The sequence below is a fragment of the Coptis chinensis genome, chromosome 4 (genome assembly GCF_015680905.1).
Source record: "Coptis chinensis isolate HL-2020 chromosome 4, ASM1568090v1, whole genome shotgun sequence".
Lineage (NCBI taxonomy): Eukaryota > Viridiplantae > Streptophyta > Magnoliopsida > Ranunculales > Ranunculaceae > Coptis > Coptis chinensis.
The window spans coordinates 5,899,609-5,917,094 of NC_141459.1; the positions used below are offsets into that span (position 1 = coordinate 5,899,609).

The 17,486-nt window shown below is 38.4% G+C and overlaps 4 protein-coding genes and 1 pseudogene across 6 annotated transcripts; 3 read left to right on the forward strand and 2 right to left on the reverse strand.

Annotated features, from left to right (window-relative positions):
- The first annotated feature begins 854 nt into the window (after positions 1–854).
- LOC147501449 (maternal effect embryo arrest protein) lies at positions 855–2,941 on the forward strand. Of its 2 annotated transcripts, none has more exons than XM_086606511.1 (2): positions 855–2,088; positions 2,163–2,941. In XM_086606511.1, the coding sequence occupies exons 1-2, from the start codon at positions 2,078–2,080 to the stop codon at positions 2,746–2,748; spliced, it is 597 nt and encodes a 198-aa protein (XP_086462637.1). In that variant the 5' UTR covers positions 855–2,077; the 3' UTR covers positions 2,749–2,941. The 2 variants fall into 2 exon arrangements, with proteins under 2 accessions (XP_086462637.1, XP_086462638.1); XM_086606512.1 differs by having other exon boundaries at positions 865–2,051.
- Positions 2,942–3,545: 604 nt separating this feature from the next.
- Positions 3,546–10,618, reverse strand: LOC147501450 (glutamyl-tRNA(Gln) amidotransferase subunit C, chloroplastic/mitochondrial-like). Its single transcript, XM_086604310.1, has 6 exons — positions 10,577–10,618; positions 10,374–10,480; positions 5,020–5,075; positions 4,273–4,324; positions 4,100–4,185; positions 3,546–3,831 (listed from the first exon to the last, which is right to left on the reverse strand). Exons 1-5 carry the CDS (start codon positions 10,616–10,618, stop codon positions 4,110–4,112), a joined length of 333 nt encoding a protein of 110 aa, XP_086460436.1. The 3' UTR covers positions 3,546–3,831; positions 4,100–4,109.
- On the forward strand, positions 10,443–12,598 carry LOC147501451 (DEAD-box ATP-dependent RNA helicase 1 pseudogene; annotated as a pseudogene). The gene has a single exon (XR_015221386.1). The product of XR_015221386.1 is annotated as a DEAD-box ATP-dependent RNA helicase 1 pseudogene (transcript).
- Positions 12,599–12,794: 196 nt separating this feature from the next.
- On the forward strand, positions 12,795–15,578 carry LOC147501452 (F-box/FBD/LRR-repeat protein At1g13570-like). The gene is made up of 3 exons (XM_086606510.1): positions 12,795–14,725; positions 14,812–14,973; positions 15,072–15,578. The coding sequence occupies exons 1-3, from the start codon at positions 13,934–13,936 to the stop codon at positions 15,363–15,365; spliced, it is 1,248 nt and encodes a 415-aa protein (XP_086462636.1). The 5' UTR covers positions 12,795–13,933; the 3' UTR covers positions 15,366–15,578.
- An 841-nt stretch (positions 15,579–16,419) lies between these two features.
- LOC147501453 (F-box/FBD/LRR-repeat protein At5g22700-like) lies at positions 16,420–17,481 on the reverse strand. Its single transcript, XM_086604311.1, has 2 exons — positions 17,308–17,481; positions 16,420–16,596 (listed from the first exon to the last, which is right to left on the reverse strand). Exons 1-2 carry the CDS (start codon positions 17,479–17,481, stop codon positions 16,420–16,422), a joined length of 351 nt encoding a protein of 116 aa, XP_086460437.1.
- Positions 17,482–17,486: the final 5 nt, after the last annotated feature.

The following is a 17,486-nucleotide window of genomic DNA, read 5'->3' on the forward strand; positions in this document are numbered from 1 at the left end:
CTTGCTCCTCCTGTTTATGATATATAATTTTAATTTGGAAAGGTGAAGGGAGAAATTTGTGAGAGAAGAAAATGAGTGGGTGAAGAAGAAGACTCAATTTTTTGAGTATATAACTTGAATGAATAATAAAAGGATGTTTTCTCTCTCCTGTATTTCTCTCGTGTATTATGTTATCTCACCTAAACCCAAAGATCCACTATATATATTTTTTTGGTTTCACAATCTAACTGGTTTATACCCTACTCATTAGTTGTGGCCCCAATTCATAAAATAGACGGACCAAATACTAAGACATGGTATACAGGGTCTTATTCCTTCAACTGGTTGGGCAATTCATGCTGCCAAACAGGGCCATAGGGTGGCACTGTAAATGTGTCCTGTCAATGTGTGAATTGTGATCCAAGCTATTGTTCCATGCTTTGGTACCAAACACCGTAATATATGTTCCTCTAATCTGTTTGACTCAATTTAAATGGATGTGAGAAACACAGCAAATGGAGCTACACACAAACTCAAATGGGTAGTAAGTACACTAGTACTCATTGGACTACTGGTATGGGGACAAGTCGAATTTAATATCTACTAACGTTTATTACCTTCAAATCAAAGAAGAGTAAAATTTACCACATTTCTGCAGCCAAGAAAATGGAGCAGAGAATCCTAACCATATGCGGTAAATTCTCTATATAGTGCGCAGCTATACACCTCACTGTCTGTGGTGGTAGGTGGAAAAGTTGCTATGGACATTATCATGCACGCAAAAGAAACTATTAACAACAAGAGTTAAAAGGTCCAACTGATGAGTGTGTCTAGCTATGCCTATTTTCGTCCAAAGTCCAAACAAATTTTTTGAAGTAGGGTTTCTAAATTGCGTAAAAGAGTTGGCATCTGTCTCTATAAAAACCAATATTATTTTCTTCAAGGTGAAACCCTAGCTAACAGCCTAAAACCCCATAGAGGAAGAGAAGCGCAACAGTGAAGAAAAGTAGCCTAACCATTAAGTCACACCATGTTTTGCTAACGCACCTGAATCGGAGTAAGAGTTCTTTCAAAGACTCCATCTGTCGATTCAGATGCGTGTGCAAACCTTGGTGCTTCACTTGATTAACTTCTAAGAGCCTGATCAGTGGATAGGTATATGGAGTTGGTATCTTCTCTCTCTCAAATTTACAAGGACCTATGTTATATTATACTTCAGGTTTTACTTTTCTGATGGTTTTATTGTACGGATCCTGTCTTTCCAGTTGTGAATCTGCATTAATTCGCATGTTACGCTGCGATTGTTTCCCATTCGATCTTTGGTTCTTGAATTTGATAAAAATTTTGGAACATTTCAACCCTTTTGAAAGAAGGAAAATATAAAATGAATTTTTTATTTGCTCACATATTTCACGATTGGGTCAGGCCAAAATTATTGTTCGTCCGGCTTGAATCCGGCCTGTTATCATTCCCTATCAAGTAACAACTAAATAGGACCGGAATGCATGTGTGTCCTCATTTCTGCTTAACAACGCACTATCACTCATATATGTATGTGATATTTCATATTTGTTACTGAAGCGTTTAGACATTATCATCAAACAAAAAAAACTGAACCGTTTAGAAAAAAACTCAAAACTCTCAAAACTCAAAGCATTTAGTTTGCATTTCTTTTTTTTTTTTTTGTGAGCAGTTTGTATTTCTTAAAGCAGAAGCAATGAAAATCTATTATGCTGTCAGATGGAAGTGAAAATCCAAAAAAAAAAAAAGTAAAATTTGAAATTAGCTTTGAGCGAAGTAAGTTTAAATGACCAAGTGGGAAAAGTGTTTAGGGATTTTTCTTGAAGTAGAAAGCTGACGTGGGGGACAGAAAAGAAGAGAACCCAATACCCATTGGCCATTGCGAACTAGATCTTGGTTCTTTTCCTTGTTTAACTTTTGAAGATGCTCGTACGAAAGTTGCTGTTGAAGAAAAAAACAGGACAATCACCCACATGATTTAGAATCTCTACCATTATTGCCATCTTTTTAGGAGGAGCAGAAAAACCAAGAAACCTCATTAGTCCACAAAGGTAAGAAAAATGAATGCCATCCAATTATGGAACTAGTGTAAGCTCTCTCACCAAATCCATTTTTAACTTATCATTAGTTTATTCTTTTTTATTAATTAATCTCATTACCAGATCTGAATCTATTCCATTGTTATCAACAAAACCATCAAGAATGACACCATCAAGAACATTATCAACATCATCTGCATCAACAACAAGTGTTCATGTCACAGCACTAGATGGGTTGGTAAATGTTAACTCTCTTTTCACAATAGCGGTTTTTGTTGGTTTGTCACTAACAACACCAGGTCAGAAAAGTCTTGAAGAGAAAGATGTTTGTGATGCAGATATTAGCCATGCTAAAAGACTTTTGGTATTTGAAGTTGTTTCTTTCAGTTTTTTCTTGTTTTCTAGCTTAGTAGCCCAGGGTTTGAAGCTAGCTTTAAATCTTCTTAACAGTAAAGATGTTGATGAAGTATTTAAAGCTCATATTAATCTCACAGTCCTCAAGTTTGGAATGTTAGCTTCGGCGATTGGGTCGGTAATTGGATGTATTTTCTTGATGTTGTCGATGGTGAATGTGATTGAAATCAGGCTTGGCGTACTTTCTTGTGGCAGTAACTCTACCATTCGTGCTGTTGCAACTTTGATAACATTGGTGTCTGCTGGTTTAGTGACTTATATATCAACGGTTGTGTACGCCTTCATGCGCGGCTGATGTTGGCGTGTTCATCTAGGATGTTTGTGTAGATTTAGGAATGTAATTAGAGGCAGTTCTTGAATTTTGAAGTCAAATGTGTGATTCACTAATCTTAAGTTGTTAAATTATCCTAGCATTCCAACTTTAAGATTTGAGATGTTTCATGCTACATATAACTGTTTTCATATTAATGGAATTTTGGAGTGGCTTATTAGCATTCCTTTTAAATTTATTCACGAGCAGAGCATGCCTGTTGTAGAACCTGATACAAACTAAGCTTTGGAGGGCAGACCGCCAGATTGCCTTTTAAAAATCTTGTTGAAGCAAACTATTTGCTGTTTCTGAAATTGGTCTAATCAACTTTTTAGGTGTGGCCGATTGAAGGATTTTAACATGCATCCAATTAAACTCACTGGGAAGTGGGAACAACATTTTATTTGACTTCTGAACAACCTCGCATCTCTCACAGATAATAAGTGAAGAAAAAAGACAGTGCTTGTGTTGATGGATAATGCCATAATGGTATAATCCAGTCCAATTGACCGAGCCACCACACCACATGCTAGTGACCGTTCTCTACGAAAATGTCGAATACTACAGCACTCCAGCAGCAGAAATTATTTCAAAAAAATTCGGCCAATCAGTGTTATGACTCATCATGTCCTGTCGTTCATGATGAGTTGAATGAGTGGTGAAACTACTGCATCAATAATTGTCAAAATATGTTTAGCTAGTATACTACTAATGTTAGAGACTGAAGAAACAATAGTACCGAGCTAAATTCAACTAAAGCCGCCTTCGCAAGAGTGCAGAAATCTAGTAACAGAGACTTCCTCTAGCAATTTCATTAAAAGATGGAGTGGAGTTGCCTCCCAAGTTTGTCACGAAACTTCACCCACAACCCATACTGAGGTATACAACCAGGTACTACAATTGAATGTAAAATGGAGGAAAGGAACACCATAGTTCCAACATTTCAGCAAACCCACTTGCGCAATTAGACTATCTTTAACCCATAGAATGCAACGAAAAAGTATTTGACACCCTTAGATGCACATGCTGCGTTGAAAAAGCTTCTCTAACTGTATCGGCCACCTCTACCTATTTAAAATTGGAAATTATTATGTAAATATAATAGCGAAATGGTATAACTGAAATCTAGAACAGGGCAGTCTTTATACTAAGAGGTACAACAAAACCACCATTTTCAGTCTGAAATATAAGTGTTTATACCAAGGTATGTAATGGAAAAAGTTTTTGAGCGCAAGAACCATTGTGAATGAATAGGCCCATGCTAACAAATAAACACAAATCAAAAAAAAAAAAAAAAAACAATAAGAAGAAGAAGTATAAAAGAAAAGGAAAGTACCTATATAATATCATTCCTTATTCACAACTTGAGGAACTTTAATGTAAGGATCATCGTAGTTTGGAACAGCAGCTATTATGGCCTCTCTGATTTTTGAGAGACAGGAGCATTCAGTTTAAGAAGTAGATCGATATGAAACAAGCTTTCTAGAAGACAACAACTATCCCGCCTACCTATTCTCAAAAGTTTCAGGTGTATCTTGTCGCAGGTTGTCCCCTTCAGCATCTGAATGCAGTATTTGAATGTGAGAAAGGGACCAAAAGCACATAACCATTAATAAGCACATAACTAGCACCGATAAAAAAATAAAGTGGTCGAGCAAACTCTGACATCCATAAATTCCACATTCAAGTTAAAAGCTAATACTCTAGCAGAAATGCTTAAATTCATAAGGGACACAAAGATCATTAATCCTAAATGTATAGCATAAAATTAAACCGTAGTTACTATTGACATATCATGTAGAACAAATATATCTCACTCGCATCTAAAGTTTTAGACTACCAACTGTTGGAGAGAGGATATTTAAATAAATCATACAATAACTGATTTCTTGAATTGTACATTATGAAACAAATGTCAGTCTTTCTATACAGAAGACACAGGGACCGGAAACTGGACACATAGTGACTCCATCTTAACTCCATTTTTTGCAGTGGTTACATGTTGCAAGGAAATCCCATTGTACTTCATTTTGATGGCAAGAACATTTAACTCTACATAGTACAATATAGTAAGTTCTACCCTAACGTTATTTCTTTCCTTTCATATCAAGTAGCACAAAATCCATTTGCACTTGAAATTATTGTTCCCACATTGCATTCCATAAATCCATCACAACTCTCAATTTACATGGGGAATTATAGTAGGAGTTCTTTGCAATTTATACGAAAAATAAAAGGAAAAGTTACAAAAGACACCTGCTCGAAGTGCAGGCTCAATACTTTCAAGATCAACAGCTTGAAGTTGCCCAAACCTTTCATGAGAGGATAAAAACCATTAGAACTACAAAATAACCACAAGAAGTGAAAAATTGAGCACAACAAAATATAGGAAGAAATCGCGTGAAACACATCTTTTGGACGCTGAAAACAACAGTGTGGGACTGTCTATTGGAAAATTGATTACAATTGTTTAGACAAATAGTGCTATACATATGCAATTTCAACTTCATCTAGATGGAGGCTCTTACAACTTAAATGGCATTCCACTTCTACTGATATGTACGTGTGTTAATAGGGATAGTTGCTGGATTTGTGTAGGTTATGATAATAATCTTGTTCTTCCCCTTGATTGTGGTATTCAAGAAATTGCAACCCACCTCCATCAGGATTCTAAATCCTTGGGACAACTACTTACTATTTTAAGAAATCTTACGGAATTGGGTCTGCAAAGTCAAGAGTTTCAACTAATTTGCATGTAGTTCCTATTATCTAGGCATTTTATGCAACTAACTATTAGTAGTGGATGTTGTGTGTGGGTAGTTTATGTTATGGTGTAGTGGAGAAGTAGGTGGTTCTTATGGTAGTTATGTGCGTGGGTAGTTTCTATATATTGTAATTGAGCCTCACAAGCCAGGAGAATGAAAATTGATTGAGTGTTTGCACAATTGTGTGAATAGGAGGTCATTGGTTCCTCGATAAACCATACCGGAGGTTTGGGTTTCCTCGAATTAGCCCAATATCGATCATTGACTATCGTTGATCGTAACATCTACCCAGTCAATGCTGTACCCAACTTCAGTCCAGAATCACAAAGACAGAAGCATGCACTTGAGTAGATAAGGCTCTGTAGCCTTGGATAGGAATATTGGGACCCTGAATTCTTATGTCAATAGCTAGAGGAGTGAGCAATCCAAAATCACAATGGCCATTAACGCAGGCCTCTCTGTCCATTTCGGACCAACATGTGCATCAGTGTATGTCAAAAACCCACACCAAAAGGTTTGCAAAACTCAACGGTGTGATTAACAAAGAAAAAGGCAAAGAAGTGGAAAATGATAAAAACAAACAAGTTACAGAGATGTATACATAGGAAGAGGAAAAGAAGGAAGACTAAACAAGTCAATGTATATTGGGTGCCTAGTCATGTACTGAGAAAGGAGGTATACATTAAACCTAATTGTCACAATACTGATGAATGCCGCTGTACGTACCTCCACGTTCGTACCCTGGCTAACGACTTCATTAGGGACTTAGTCTTTACATCAAGTCTAAGTGACCGATCCCGATCGAAACCTTAAGTGCTGGTCAGCTCAAGTCTTAGCTGAATATCCGGACGGCTCACATGTCCAATTAGCCACCTGGACAGCTCACAGTTCCAGTTAGCCACCTAGACAGCTCACATGTTCATTTAGACATCTGGACGGCTCATAGGTCCAGTTAATCACCTGAGCCGGTCACATGTTCAGTTAACCAGTCTTATCTAGCGAGAGTCCTTGTGCTCTAAGAACTTTTATTTTCTATTTCTATAAATAGGACTCTTCACTTAACAAAGAGCTACGTTTTTGGAGACTTGATTCCAGGAACATATTCTGGATACGTAGGCAACCGTTAAAGGCACAATGTCACTCTTTTCACAACATCCTTTGCAGATTCAGTAGTGTGTCTGGATAAATTCTACCCAAACATAATTGGCGTCGTCTATGGTTCTTAGTAATGTGTCATCTTCCACGGATTTATCTTACTCTTTGTAAAATGGCTAATACTACAAGATCTCAAGTAAGCAATCAAACAAGAGCACAAGCGTTTGTTGGAAACAATCCAAAAAATCTTGAAGTTCCAATCAATCAGGTTCCATTAGGCCCCCAAGATCCACCTTTGAAGCTTCAAGTACCACGACAGCCCAAATCTAAACCTCCAAGGTTTCAGGCTCCAATATTTTTTCCTCCTAATGGCACAAATAATCCGCTAGATGCATATCCAAAAATTATGGAGATAGAAGATGAAAACTTGACCTTGGAGGCTTGGAGGCACTGCGTACCAAGCTCAGACGGGAAAAGAAGCATAATGAGGACTTCCGAAAGCAAATAGATGAAGGAAAAAAAAGGCCAGACAGATAATGATGACGATGATATTGCTTCTTCCACTCAATCAAGACTCAAGATCTGGTGAAAACCGCAGTATATTTCACCGATTGCAAGACAATAATAAAATATTACAACAAATTGATGTTGTCCCTGAAAATCGTTTAAATCAATCGAGGCCCAGAAATATTTCAACAAATTTATTAAGGCGATTGAGGACTCCAGATGTCCACTCTGATAGATATAGCAATGGTCGTAACAACAGACATGATGGACAACATCATAGGTCATATAGCAGTCGTCGTATCTCACCAAGGGAGTCTAATTCAAACCCAACAAGGTACCAGCCGTACTACCGAGGTACCACAAACCCCATGAGCCAAGATAACAACATATCAAGGAGATCAGATCGGATGCCACCATCCAACAACATAACTCACTTGGGATGATCAAGCTATGACCTCAAGTAAAATCTGCATCACGACTTGAATGAAAGGGATCAATATAGAAGACATCTTGAAGACAGATATAGAGATCGCCCTCATCATCTAGGTTACTCCCCAGTGCGCCGAGAAAATTCAAACTACCGTCACAGATCTCACAGTCCAGAGCATCAAAGATTTCCAGATCTAAGCAACAACTGGGGGCGAGAAAATGTGACACAAGGTCAAGAAGTCCCACCACTAATCGTTAGACACCAGGCAAATGCATGAGTAACATATACTGAGAAGCAGATTAAAGATATCATTAAAAAAACAATGAACAATACTGATCTAACAGAAAAACGCTTGAAAGACTTAGTCATAAATGAAGATGTCGTTGGACGTTTTTCCTTGCGTATGCAGAGCATCAGGAAGGATTCAAACAGCCAGAGTTGCCTAAGTACGATGAAGTAGAAGGTGATCCAAACAACCATATTATGGAATTTAAAAGCAGGCTAGTTTTTTGGCATAAAGATGATGCTCTCTTATGCAAACGTTTTCTATCAACACTAAAAGGGGAAGCCTTACGGTGGTTATATGAAATCCCAGCTAGCTATCCTTGAACGTCGTCTAGAACAAGCTAAGGGCAAATGGACAAGAGAATTGACAGCCGTGTTGTGGGCATACAAAACCACTCCAAAGCGCTGAACCTGGTTGTCTCCATTTAACTTGGCCAATGGTGCGGAGGTGGTCTTATCTATTGAATTTTTTGCTGAAACAATTCGCACCACTGCAATGAGGGCTGGTTGTAATGACAAAATGGTAGCTCACTCAAAAGCCAATTTAGATGAAATTCACGAAAAAAGTATAGCTCGTCTACTCCACTACCGTGCTGCAATGAAAAAACAATATTTATCCCAATCTTTGTAGCCTTTCGGGAAACTTTTAAACTTCTTCTCGGTCTTCCAATCTACGGTGAAATATGACGCCCCATCTTCCTCCACGCAACGTTGCTGCGGTCGTAGCAAAAAGAACAATTCTTCAAAACCAAAGGGACGTTTGTAGCTTTTTGCCAAGGCTTTAGCACGTGCAAATACCAACCATAACGGCATCCTGATTTGTATTGGTGCAATCTGCCATAGAGACAATAAGCGTGCTGCGTCATAATCCAGTAGGATTGTTAAACTTTGATCCATCTGCGCACACGTTATGACCAGTTCTCCCTCTTCCACTGGATGTTTTGTGCTGAAATTTTCAAGTTGCTTAGCGTCAAAGTTCTTCAGCTGATAAAGACACCTCATTCCTTCAGTACTAGTTACCCAAATAATAGATCTTGGCATAGTCGAGAGTTCTAACCACCATTGTCGAATAGTTTCACCGGTACATGTTATCATCGTCATTCTCGCATCATCATGGTTACTTCGAACTTTCGCGTCATACTTATTCCCGTTCACAATTACCATCTGTCATGATTGGTTATATTTAAACTCTCTCAGACGAATTATTCATTTATAATTTTTCTATATTTTAAACACAAGTATACGACCCCTTTATATATACAATAACAACATGATAGTAGATGAAGTTCACTAACTCTCATTCTCCTAATAAAATGGGATTACTCTTACTTCAAGCCTTGAAGTAATCCACTATATCAACATTCCCTATTAATCAATACACCTATGCCACTTTGATTTTAATTAATCCTTATCAATTTAACATTACAACAATATACCAACAGACCTAACACATTAGTTTAGCCGACCCAAACAAATAAAGCTTGGGCATAATGTTTCATCCCACCAATACGTTTATATGTCCATGATATTTATTTGGAATGCATGGTTTAATTACTTTACCGGTTAATATGGTTCAACTTCTTTTATTTTCTTCTTTGCCACATCCAATAAATTCCATATGACAAAGAGAGGGCAATGTATGGAACTCCACATTCGTACCCTCGCTAACGACTTCATTAGGGACTTAGTCTTTATATTAAGTCTAAGTGACCGATCCTAATCGAAACCTTAAGTGCTGGACGGCTCAAGTCTTAGCGGAATATCCGGACGGCTCACAATTCCAGTTAGCCACTGGACGGCTCATAGGCCTAGTTAATCACCTAAGCCGGTCACGTGTTCAGTTAACCGGTCTTATCTAGTGAGAGTCCTTGTGCTCTAAGAACTCTTATTTTCTATTTCTATAAATGTGACTCTTCACTTAACAAAGAATTACGTTTTTGGAGACTTGATTCTGGGAACATATTCGAGATACGTAGGCTTTCACTCTTTTCACAACATCCTTCCTTGTAGAATCAATAGTGTGTTTGGATAAATTCTTACCCAAACAGTCGCAAAACAATGAAACCACTGCAACTCTAGAAAATGTTGAAGCACTTAAGAAGTGGTTGGTCATAAGGACAATATACCACAAATATGATGGAAATAGATTTGGTTTTTTGGCTTTACTCTTGGAAGATGAAAGAGCTCAAAATGTGACGCAAGGTCAGAATAGCTCTCTACATAATTACATATAGTTGCTAAAGATGATGGCAGAAAAACCATCTTTACGGTTCGTAGCAACAATTAACTTAATAAAGTGTTAGACGCTGAATACAATAGGCTAGCCATTTTCTCTCACAACCTCGACTCCTTCAGCCAAAAGCAAACAACAAGTTAGCAACTATCTTGAGACAGAATTGGTGCAAATGAGGGGTAATGTCAACTCAATGGGGAGTTATTCTTGATGAACAACCAGACCACTCATATCATTCTTCTAACTACATCACAACTCAATGTAATAATAATAAAAAAAAAATTGTGTCACTTACCAGTCTATTACTTGTTGAATTTTGGGAGCAAACTCCTCAACCTCCTTGTCAGTAAGAGAGATCCGAGCAGTTTCAGGCTCTTGACTTAAATGACAAAAGTGGCCCCCCTATGGTATTGTGTGGCTGCAAATAACTAGTAGTGTCGTCTGTAAATACCTATCTTTAATCGTAACTATATCATCTTCAAGGGTTTTCAGGTTTACCACAAACTCATTCGCCGCTCCATTTAATTTTTTATTACCCATATGGAGGATAAGAAGCAGAAGAGTGTGGCCGTGCTACCATGGATGAGAAGTCCAGTTGATGTGAGTCTAATTGAAGAGTGCTCACTGAAGCTACTTCCTTTTCTCGATCCAAGGTTGGAGGAGGCTTTGGAAAGAATGGGTTTCACTTCACTCTTTCCGATTCAGGTTGCAGCATGGCAAGAAACTATTGGACCTGCTGCCTTTGACCGAGACCTATGTATAAATTCTCCAACGGGAAGTGGGAAAACTTTAGCATATGCTTTGCCTATAGTTCAGATGCTTTCCACTCGTTCAGTGAAATGTATACGTGCTTTAGTGGTGCTGCCTACTCGTGATTTGGCTTTCCAGGTTAAACAAGTCTTTGCTTCTATCGCACCTGCAGTTGGCTTATCAGTTGGTTTAGCTGTTGGTCAAACTTGTATTGCGGATGAGATCTCTGAGCTTATTAAGAGACCCAAACTGGAGGCGGGTGTTTGTTATGATCTAGAAGAACAGGGAGTTGAGTTACAGAGCTCAGTGGATATCTTAGTGGCAACTCCTGGAAGGCTGATGGACCACATTAATACCACAAAGGGGTTCACTCTTGAGCATCTTCGTTATCTTGTAGTTGATGAAACAGACCGGTTACTCAGAGAGGCATACCAGTCTTGGTTGCCTACTGTGCTTCAGTTGACACAATCAGATAAGGAAGACATTTTGATATTTCCTCATTGTATGTCCGGGAGTTTGAAAACCACAAGGAAATCTGGTGTTGAAAGGGGATTTAAGGGTAAGACTTATCCAAGACTTGTGAAGATGGTTATGTCTGCTACACTAACTCATGATCCTAGCAAGCTTTCTCAACTTGATCTGCACCATCCTTTGTTCTTAACAACTGGGTCTCAGCGTTATCAGTTACCGGAAAAGCTGAAATCTTATAAACTGATATGCGAATCAAAGCTCAAACCGTTGTGTTTGATTGCCCTTTTACAAGATTTAAAAGGGGAGAAATGCATAGTTTTCACATCGTCTGTAGAATCAACCCACCGGCTCAGTACCTTACTAAAATGTTTTGGTGGGTTAGAATTTAAGATCAAGAAGTATTCTGGCCTCCAACGTCAGTCTGTACGAAGCAAGACATTAAAGGAGTTTCGCGACGGGGATATACAGGTGCTTGTAGCCTCTGATGCTATGACTCGTGGGATGGATGTTGAAGGAGTGAGAACTGTAATCAACTACGATGTGCCTGCTTATATCAAGACATACGTTCACCGAGCAGGCCGGACTGCTAGAGCAGGGCAAGCTGGGCGCTGCTTCACTTTGCTACGTAAACATGAGGTTAAACGGTTCAAGAAACTGTTACAGAAAGCTGATCATAATACTTGTAGTGTTTACCCTATAGCTGCTGATTCTATCGAGTCCCTCCGTCCTGAATACACTTCTGCGTTGGAGAAATTGAAGAAGTGTGTGGAATCAGAAACTTCAAGACGTAGGAAGATAAGTTACAAGTCCTCAAGAGCGGCCAAAAGGAAAAATATCAGTAATTCAGATGAATAGATGTTATTTCTAGGGCGAATAGATGGCTTTTTGGATAATGGCTAAAATCATTTTGCTTGTTAGTCGAATGTTTCCAGGCCTTCGTTGTGAGAGACAGCCTGTGCGTTCATACAAAGAGAACATTTGGGAAGCACCACTGCGCAAAGATGTTTTTCTTCACCTCAAAACTGTGACATTGGCCAATTTCAAGGGCATAAAAATGAATTGGGATTTACAGAGTTCATCAAGCTGTGGTGCTTGAAACTTGCAGTATCAAATGGATTGAAAATTTTCTTGGAGACTATTTTGACATTTAGTATAGTAGAGAAATCTTGCAGTTGGAGAGTGCTCTCGAAGTCCAAAGGGTCGTTCCTCTGGCAAAGCATAGTATTAGGTTTTGTAACTTTTCGACTTTTTCTAGACGAATAGGTCTTATGAACATTTGTTTTTCTGTTTACACTTTCAGTCTTTGGCTTCTTACTCTCTTTTTCTAATTAAGATATTCTTCTGAAGGTAAAGCAAAAGTCACTTGTCAAGGGACTTGTGTATACTTGGTACATCTTATGTCAGCTTCACATCTGTGTTTTTTGACGTGGGATAAATTAGGGCTACTGAAGATCATTCTTTCGTTCGACTATTGACAAATTATGGCGTGCATGTTTTTTATGTGAATGCAAATCAGTTGTCTCCACTTTGTGAGCTGGTGGCGCTTGCACTTACCAGGTGGTCCTGACTCTTGCTGGCTTGCATATGTTCGTCTACTTAGAGACAGCTTGGCGGTTGCAGAAGAGGTAACTATACTATGTAGGACTTGGCCTTTACAATTCGTAATTCAACATGTCCGGCCCCGTGCAAACTGAGCTTTATATAAACAAGCTAGAGTGCGCTGTGGGAAGATAAGCTTAAGTTCGTTGCATGTGAGATGGAAAGACAACGCTTACTCAATTGTGATGAGACTGATATTGTGTACGAATTGCTCATATTTTTCAGTTAGGCAAGAGCCTAAACGGATGTCTTTTGGGACTGATTCTTTGAACTCAGAACTCGAAGCAAACATATAATAACTTTGTCCAATCATATGCAACTCTTCATCTGTTTGTATTTCCTTTTCCAAAAGAATCAAATCGACAGGTTCAAAGTTCAAACCACACTTCGTTTCTATCGCGTTTAATTTACAGCTGAACTTATTGGCACTCCAGAGTCCAAAGTATTCCATAAGTTTAATTAGCCAATAGAAATTAAACTAATGCTTGACTAACGAGCAAAGCACAAATGACAAAGATAGAATTCATATACTTGGGTCAAGTTTCATTTTCACGAGCCATTCCAACTTCCAAGCACCTGATTAATATACACGAAGGTGCTACTGATTAATTTTCAGTTTACCAGAAACCAAGGTGTTCAAACAAATAGCTTCCGTAAATGCCACTTCATGCCGTCCTCCGGTCCTCCCGTGAACCCAGATAAGCTCAAAGTCCGAAGGCCATGGAAAACATTCTTTTCATTGCCCATAATAGTGCCCAATCGGCCAATCCCCAGCATGAGTCCGAGTGGGCCCGTACCATATTAGCAAGGCTTTGCTAATTACAAATTTCCATTAACCTCGTCCTCTATAAGAAGAAAAACACTAAAAAAGGGATTTTTGTTCAACAAGGGGAACGGTCGTAAGTTCAGACTTCGATATGTTTAGTGTTTTTCTTTGATATTTAACGTTATAAAGTGCCCTATATTGCAGTGTTGTTTTTCTTTAAGTACTGTTCATATATAGGTGTTTCAGAAACTATAATATAGAAGGCAATAATGTCAACTGATATGCTCTATAGTTTAGATAAGATTAGCAGTTTGCCTGAAGAAGTAATGGTCGACATCCTCCATCGCCTGCCTATAAGGGAAGCTGTGAAGACGAGTTTGTTGTCAAGTAGTTGGAGGTACAGATGGATGTCTATGCCGAATCTTGTATTTGACGCTCGCTCTCTCCCGGCAGAAGCACAAAAAGATAGTGATCAGGTGAAGTTTGTTACTAATGCACTTTTACTTCACAATGGTATAATTTCCAAGTTTGAAGTCAATAACTTCTTAATGCATGGTTGCTCTGATGTTGATCGATGGATTCTAGTCTTATCAAGAGAAAATTTAAACCACTTGGTTCTTGTGTTCAATCAGCAGAACCCCTATCAGGTGCCTGCATGTCTCTTCTATTGTCAGACTCTGAGAAAATTGAATTTGGAAGGTTGCATAATAAAATTACCATCTCAATGCCATGGATTTTGTAATCTTACTTATCTTGAAATTTTTCATGTGACCATAACGAACGAGTCTCTTGAGAATTTGGTTCTCAAGATTCCACTTCTCCAAACGCTGAGAATCTTCTCCTGTGAATCTTTGACTCGTTTCAACCTTAACGCTCCAAATCTTAATGAACTTTGGATTTGTGGGCCTTTCGAGAACGTCAATTTTCAAAACACACCAAATGTCACCAGTGCAGCCGTCTGCATAAAATTTCCTGGGTCCAATTCAAGGTGCAGGTTAGATGAAGTTCTTGGAGGGCTTAGTGCAATTCAAGTCATATTCATTTTCCATCCCTTTCTCGAGGTAAAAACATTTTGGTGGTCTGAGTTAAATATCTATTACACACACTTAATCACTAAAGACTATTCTTTGTTATTGTTGTTGGCCAGTTTTTGAAGATGGAAACTGCACCAGAGAGATTGAACTTTAATTTTGATCATCTCACAGCTCTTGAATTAGTTGTCAACTTTGAAGATTTTAAAGAAATTGTTGCCGTTCTTTGCTTGTTGAGAAGCTCGCCATTTCTGAAAAGTTTGACAGTTACATACGCAGTGAGTATCTCGAACTAGAAAACTTATCGGAAGCATCTGAGATTTGATACGCCATGTAGAATATAATTGTAATTGATGTCTAACATGGATATTTGTAGGTGATCTGCGGTAGACAGTCTCTGTTGTTATATAACACACAGTTTTGGGAAGCATTACTATGCAAACAAGACGTTTTCCATAGTCTTGAAACAGTGAGCATAGTTGGGTTCACAGGAGGGCTACATGAATGTGGATTTACGAAGTTCATCCTGCTGAAATCTATGGTGCTTAAGACTTTCACAATTAAATGGGAAAAAAGTGGTCTTCTTCCAGAGGGAAAATTGCTTGTAGTGGAGAAGATGATGCAGTTCCAGAGATCTTCAACAAAAGCAAAGGTCATATTCTCCAGCTAAGCATAGTATGTTGAAGCGTTCAATCAAAAATTTTGTTTATTTCATGACAATCCTCTTCTGGAACACCATTTATTAACTAAAGGCTTTCTAGTTTCTATTACCTGATGATTTGTGATAAATTGAAAATCAAGCTGTATCTTCGTCTGGGATTCATCGAAGTTCTACCAAACTTCTCTGTTATGGTTTGCATATTAAAGGACGTGGTAACAAATACACTATCTGTCAACATATATTCTTTTATTGAACACTTGTTTGTTTTTTTTGGTTGATTGCTTTTCTGAACTAAAAAACGTAAGCATGAATGCATGATAAGAATGACGTGTGGTCTGAACTTCTTGATCGATTTGATACGATATGCTTCTAGGAAAGGCAACATGAATAATTGAGGAGTTGCATATGAATGATCTGGTTCAATCCATTGATTAGCAATAAAACTTATCATAACTGTGATCAGTTGCGCCATGTAGCCTACAGAATGATTAATGGAGAGTACAGAATGATTAATGGATTGAGCCATGTTTACAGTATTTGCGCAGAATGCATTGTTGTTATCTACTTTTAATCTTTTATTATTGTATTGACAAAAGGAATAGCAGCGCTTCAATCAAAGAATACAGTTTATGATGAAGAGTTACCTCTTCTGTTGATTCTCCTAGTTCTTGACCAACAGTAGAATGCATAGGTCTTCGACCCGAAACCTTATGCTTGGCTGGAGAATCTGACGTTCGCTTTTGATGAAGATCTCTTGAACTGCTTTATCTTCTCCACTACGTGCGATTTCTTGGCGCAACCTTTTTTCCATTTGATAGTAAGAGTCTCTAGCACCATAGTACTAAACAGGACGAACTCCGTAAATGCCACTTCATGCCGTCCACCCGTGAACCTAGATAAGCTCAAAGTTCGAAGGCCATGGAGAACATCTTCTTTGCATAATAGTGTTGCCCAATAGTTGCCTTGTAATGTAGCATAGATTGTCTATCGCAGACAACCTAGAAACATCCAAGTCATCAAACATCGCCTATCAAATCTAAAATGTTTGCAACAAACCAAATTCTCACATTCGATATGACATACCATAATATTCAAAATTCTCAGACGCAGGTGAGCTTCTGCACAAGCAAAGAACAACTACAATTTCTTTCAAATCCTTAAAGTTGGCAAATAATTCTATGTATGTGAGACGATCAAAATCAATATCTAATCTCTCTGGTGCAGTATCCATTGTAAGAAACTGGCAAACAACAATAACAATTAAGTGAATAACATACTGAGCAACTCTGTTCAATTAAATTTTGATTTGGACTAGTAAAAAGATTTACCTCCAGGGCTCCAGGTAAGGATGGTCTATGGTTATTTATCGAACAGCAGTAAGCCCTCCAAGAACTTCATTTAATCTGCACCTTGTGTCGCCACAAGTAAGGTGCTACCAAAGGTTGCACGTCTGATATTAGGTGTGTTACGAAAATTGATGCTCTGACAAGGCCCGGAAATCTGAACTAGTAACAGATCGATTTGGAATGTCAAAGTTCAAATGCGTCAATGATATGCAAAAATGGATATGCAGCGTTGGGAGAAGTGGGATCTTGAGAACCAGATTCTCAAATGTCTCGTCCATTATGGTCACAGATAAAAGTTTAAGAACAACAACATTGTTAAATCCTTCAAATTGAGAAGGTAATCTCAATGTGCAACCTTTGAAAGCCAGAGTTCTCAAAGTCCGAAGAGAGAAGAGACAAGCAGGAACCCGATAGGTGTCCCACGCATACGCATTGAATAGAAGCGCGAAGTCGTTTAAATTCTGTCTTGATAAGACTGTAATCCATCGATCAACGTCAGAGCAACTGTGTGTGTAAGAAGTTGTTGACTTCAAATTTTGTAACCATACCATTGTGAAGAAAAAGTGCAGCAGTGACAAAGTTAACCAGATCAATCATCAATGTACTTGTGTCGACCTCCATCTGTTCCGCCAACTACTTGATAACAAACTCGTCTTCACAGCCTGCCTTATCGGCAGACGCTCAAGGATTTCGGAGATTACTTCCTTTGGCAAAGAACTAATCCTATTGAAGCTCTCAAAAGTAGCTCTCTTAGGGATAGGGAGAATATCACTTGTCATTTCTT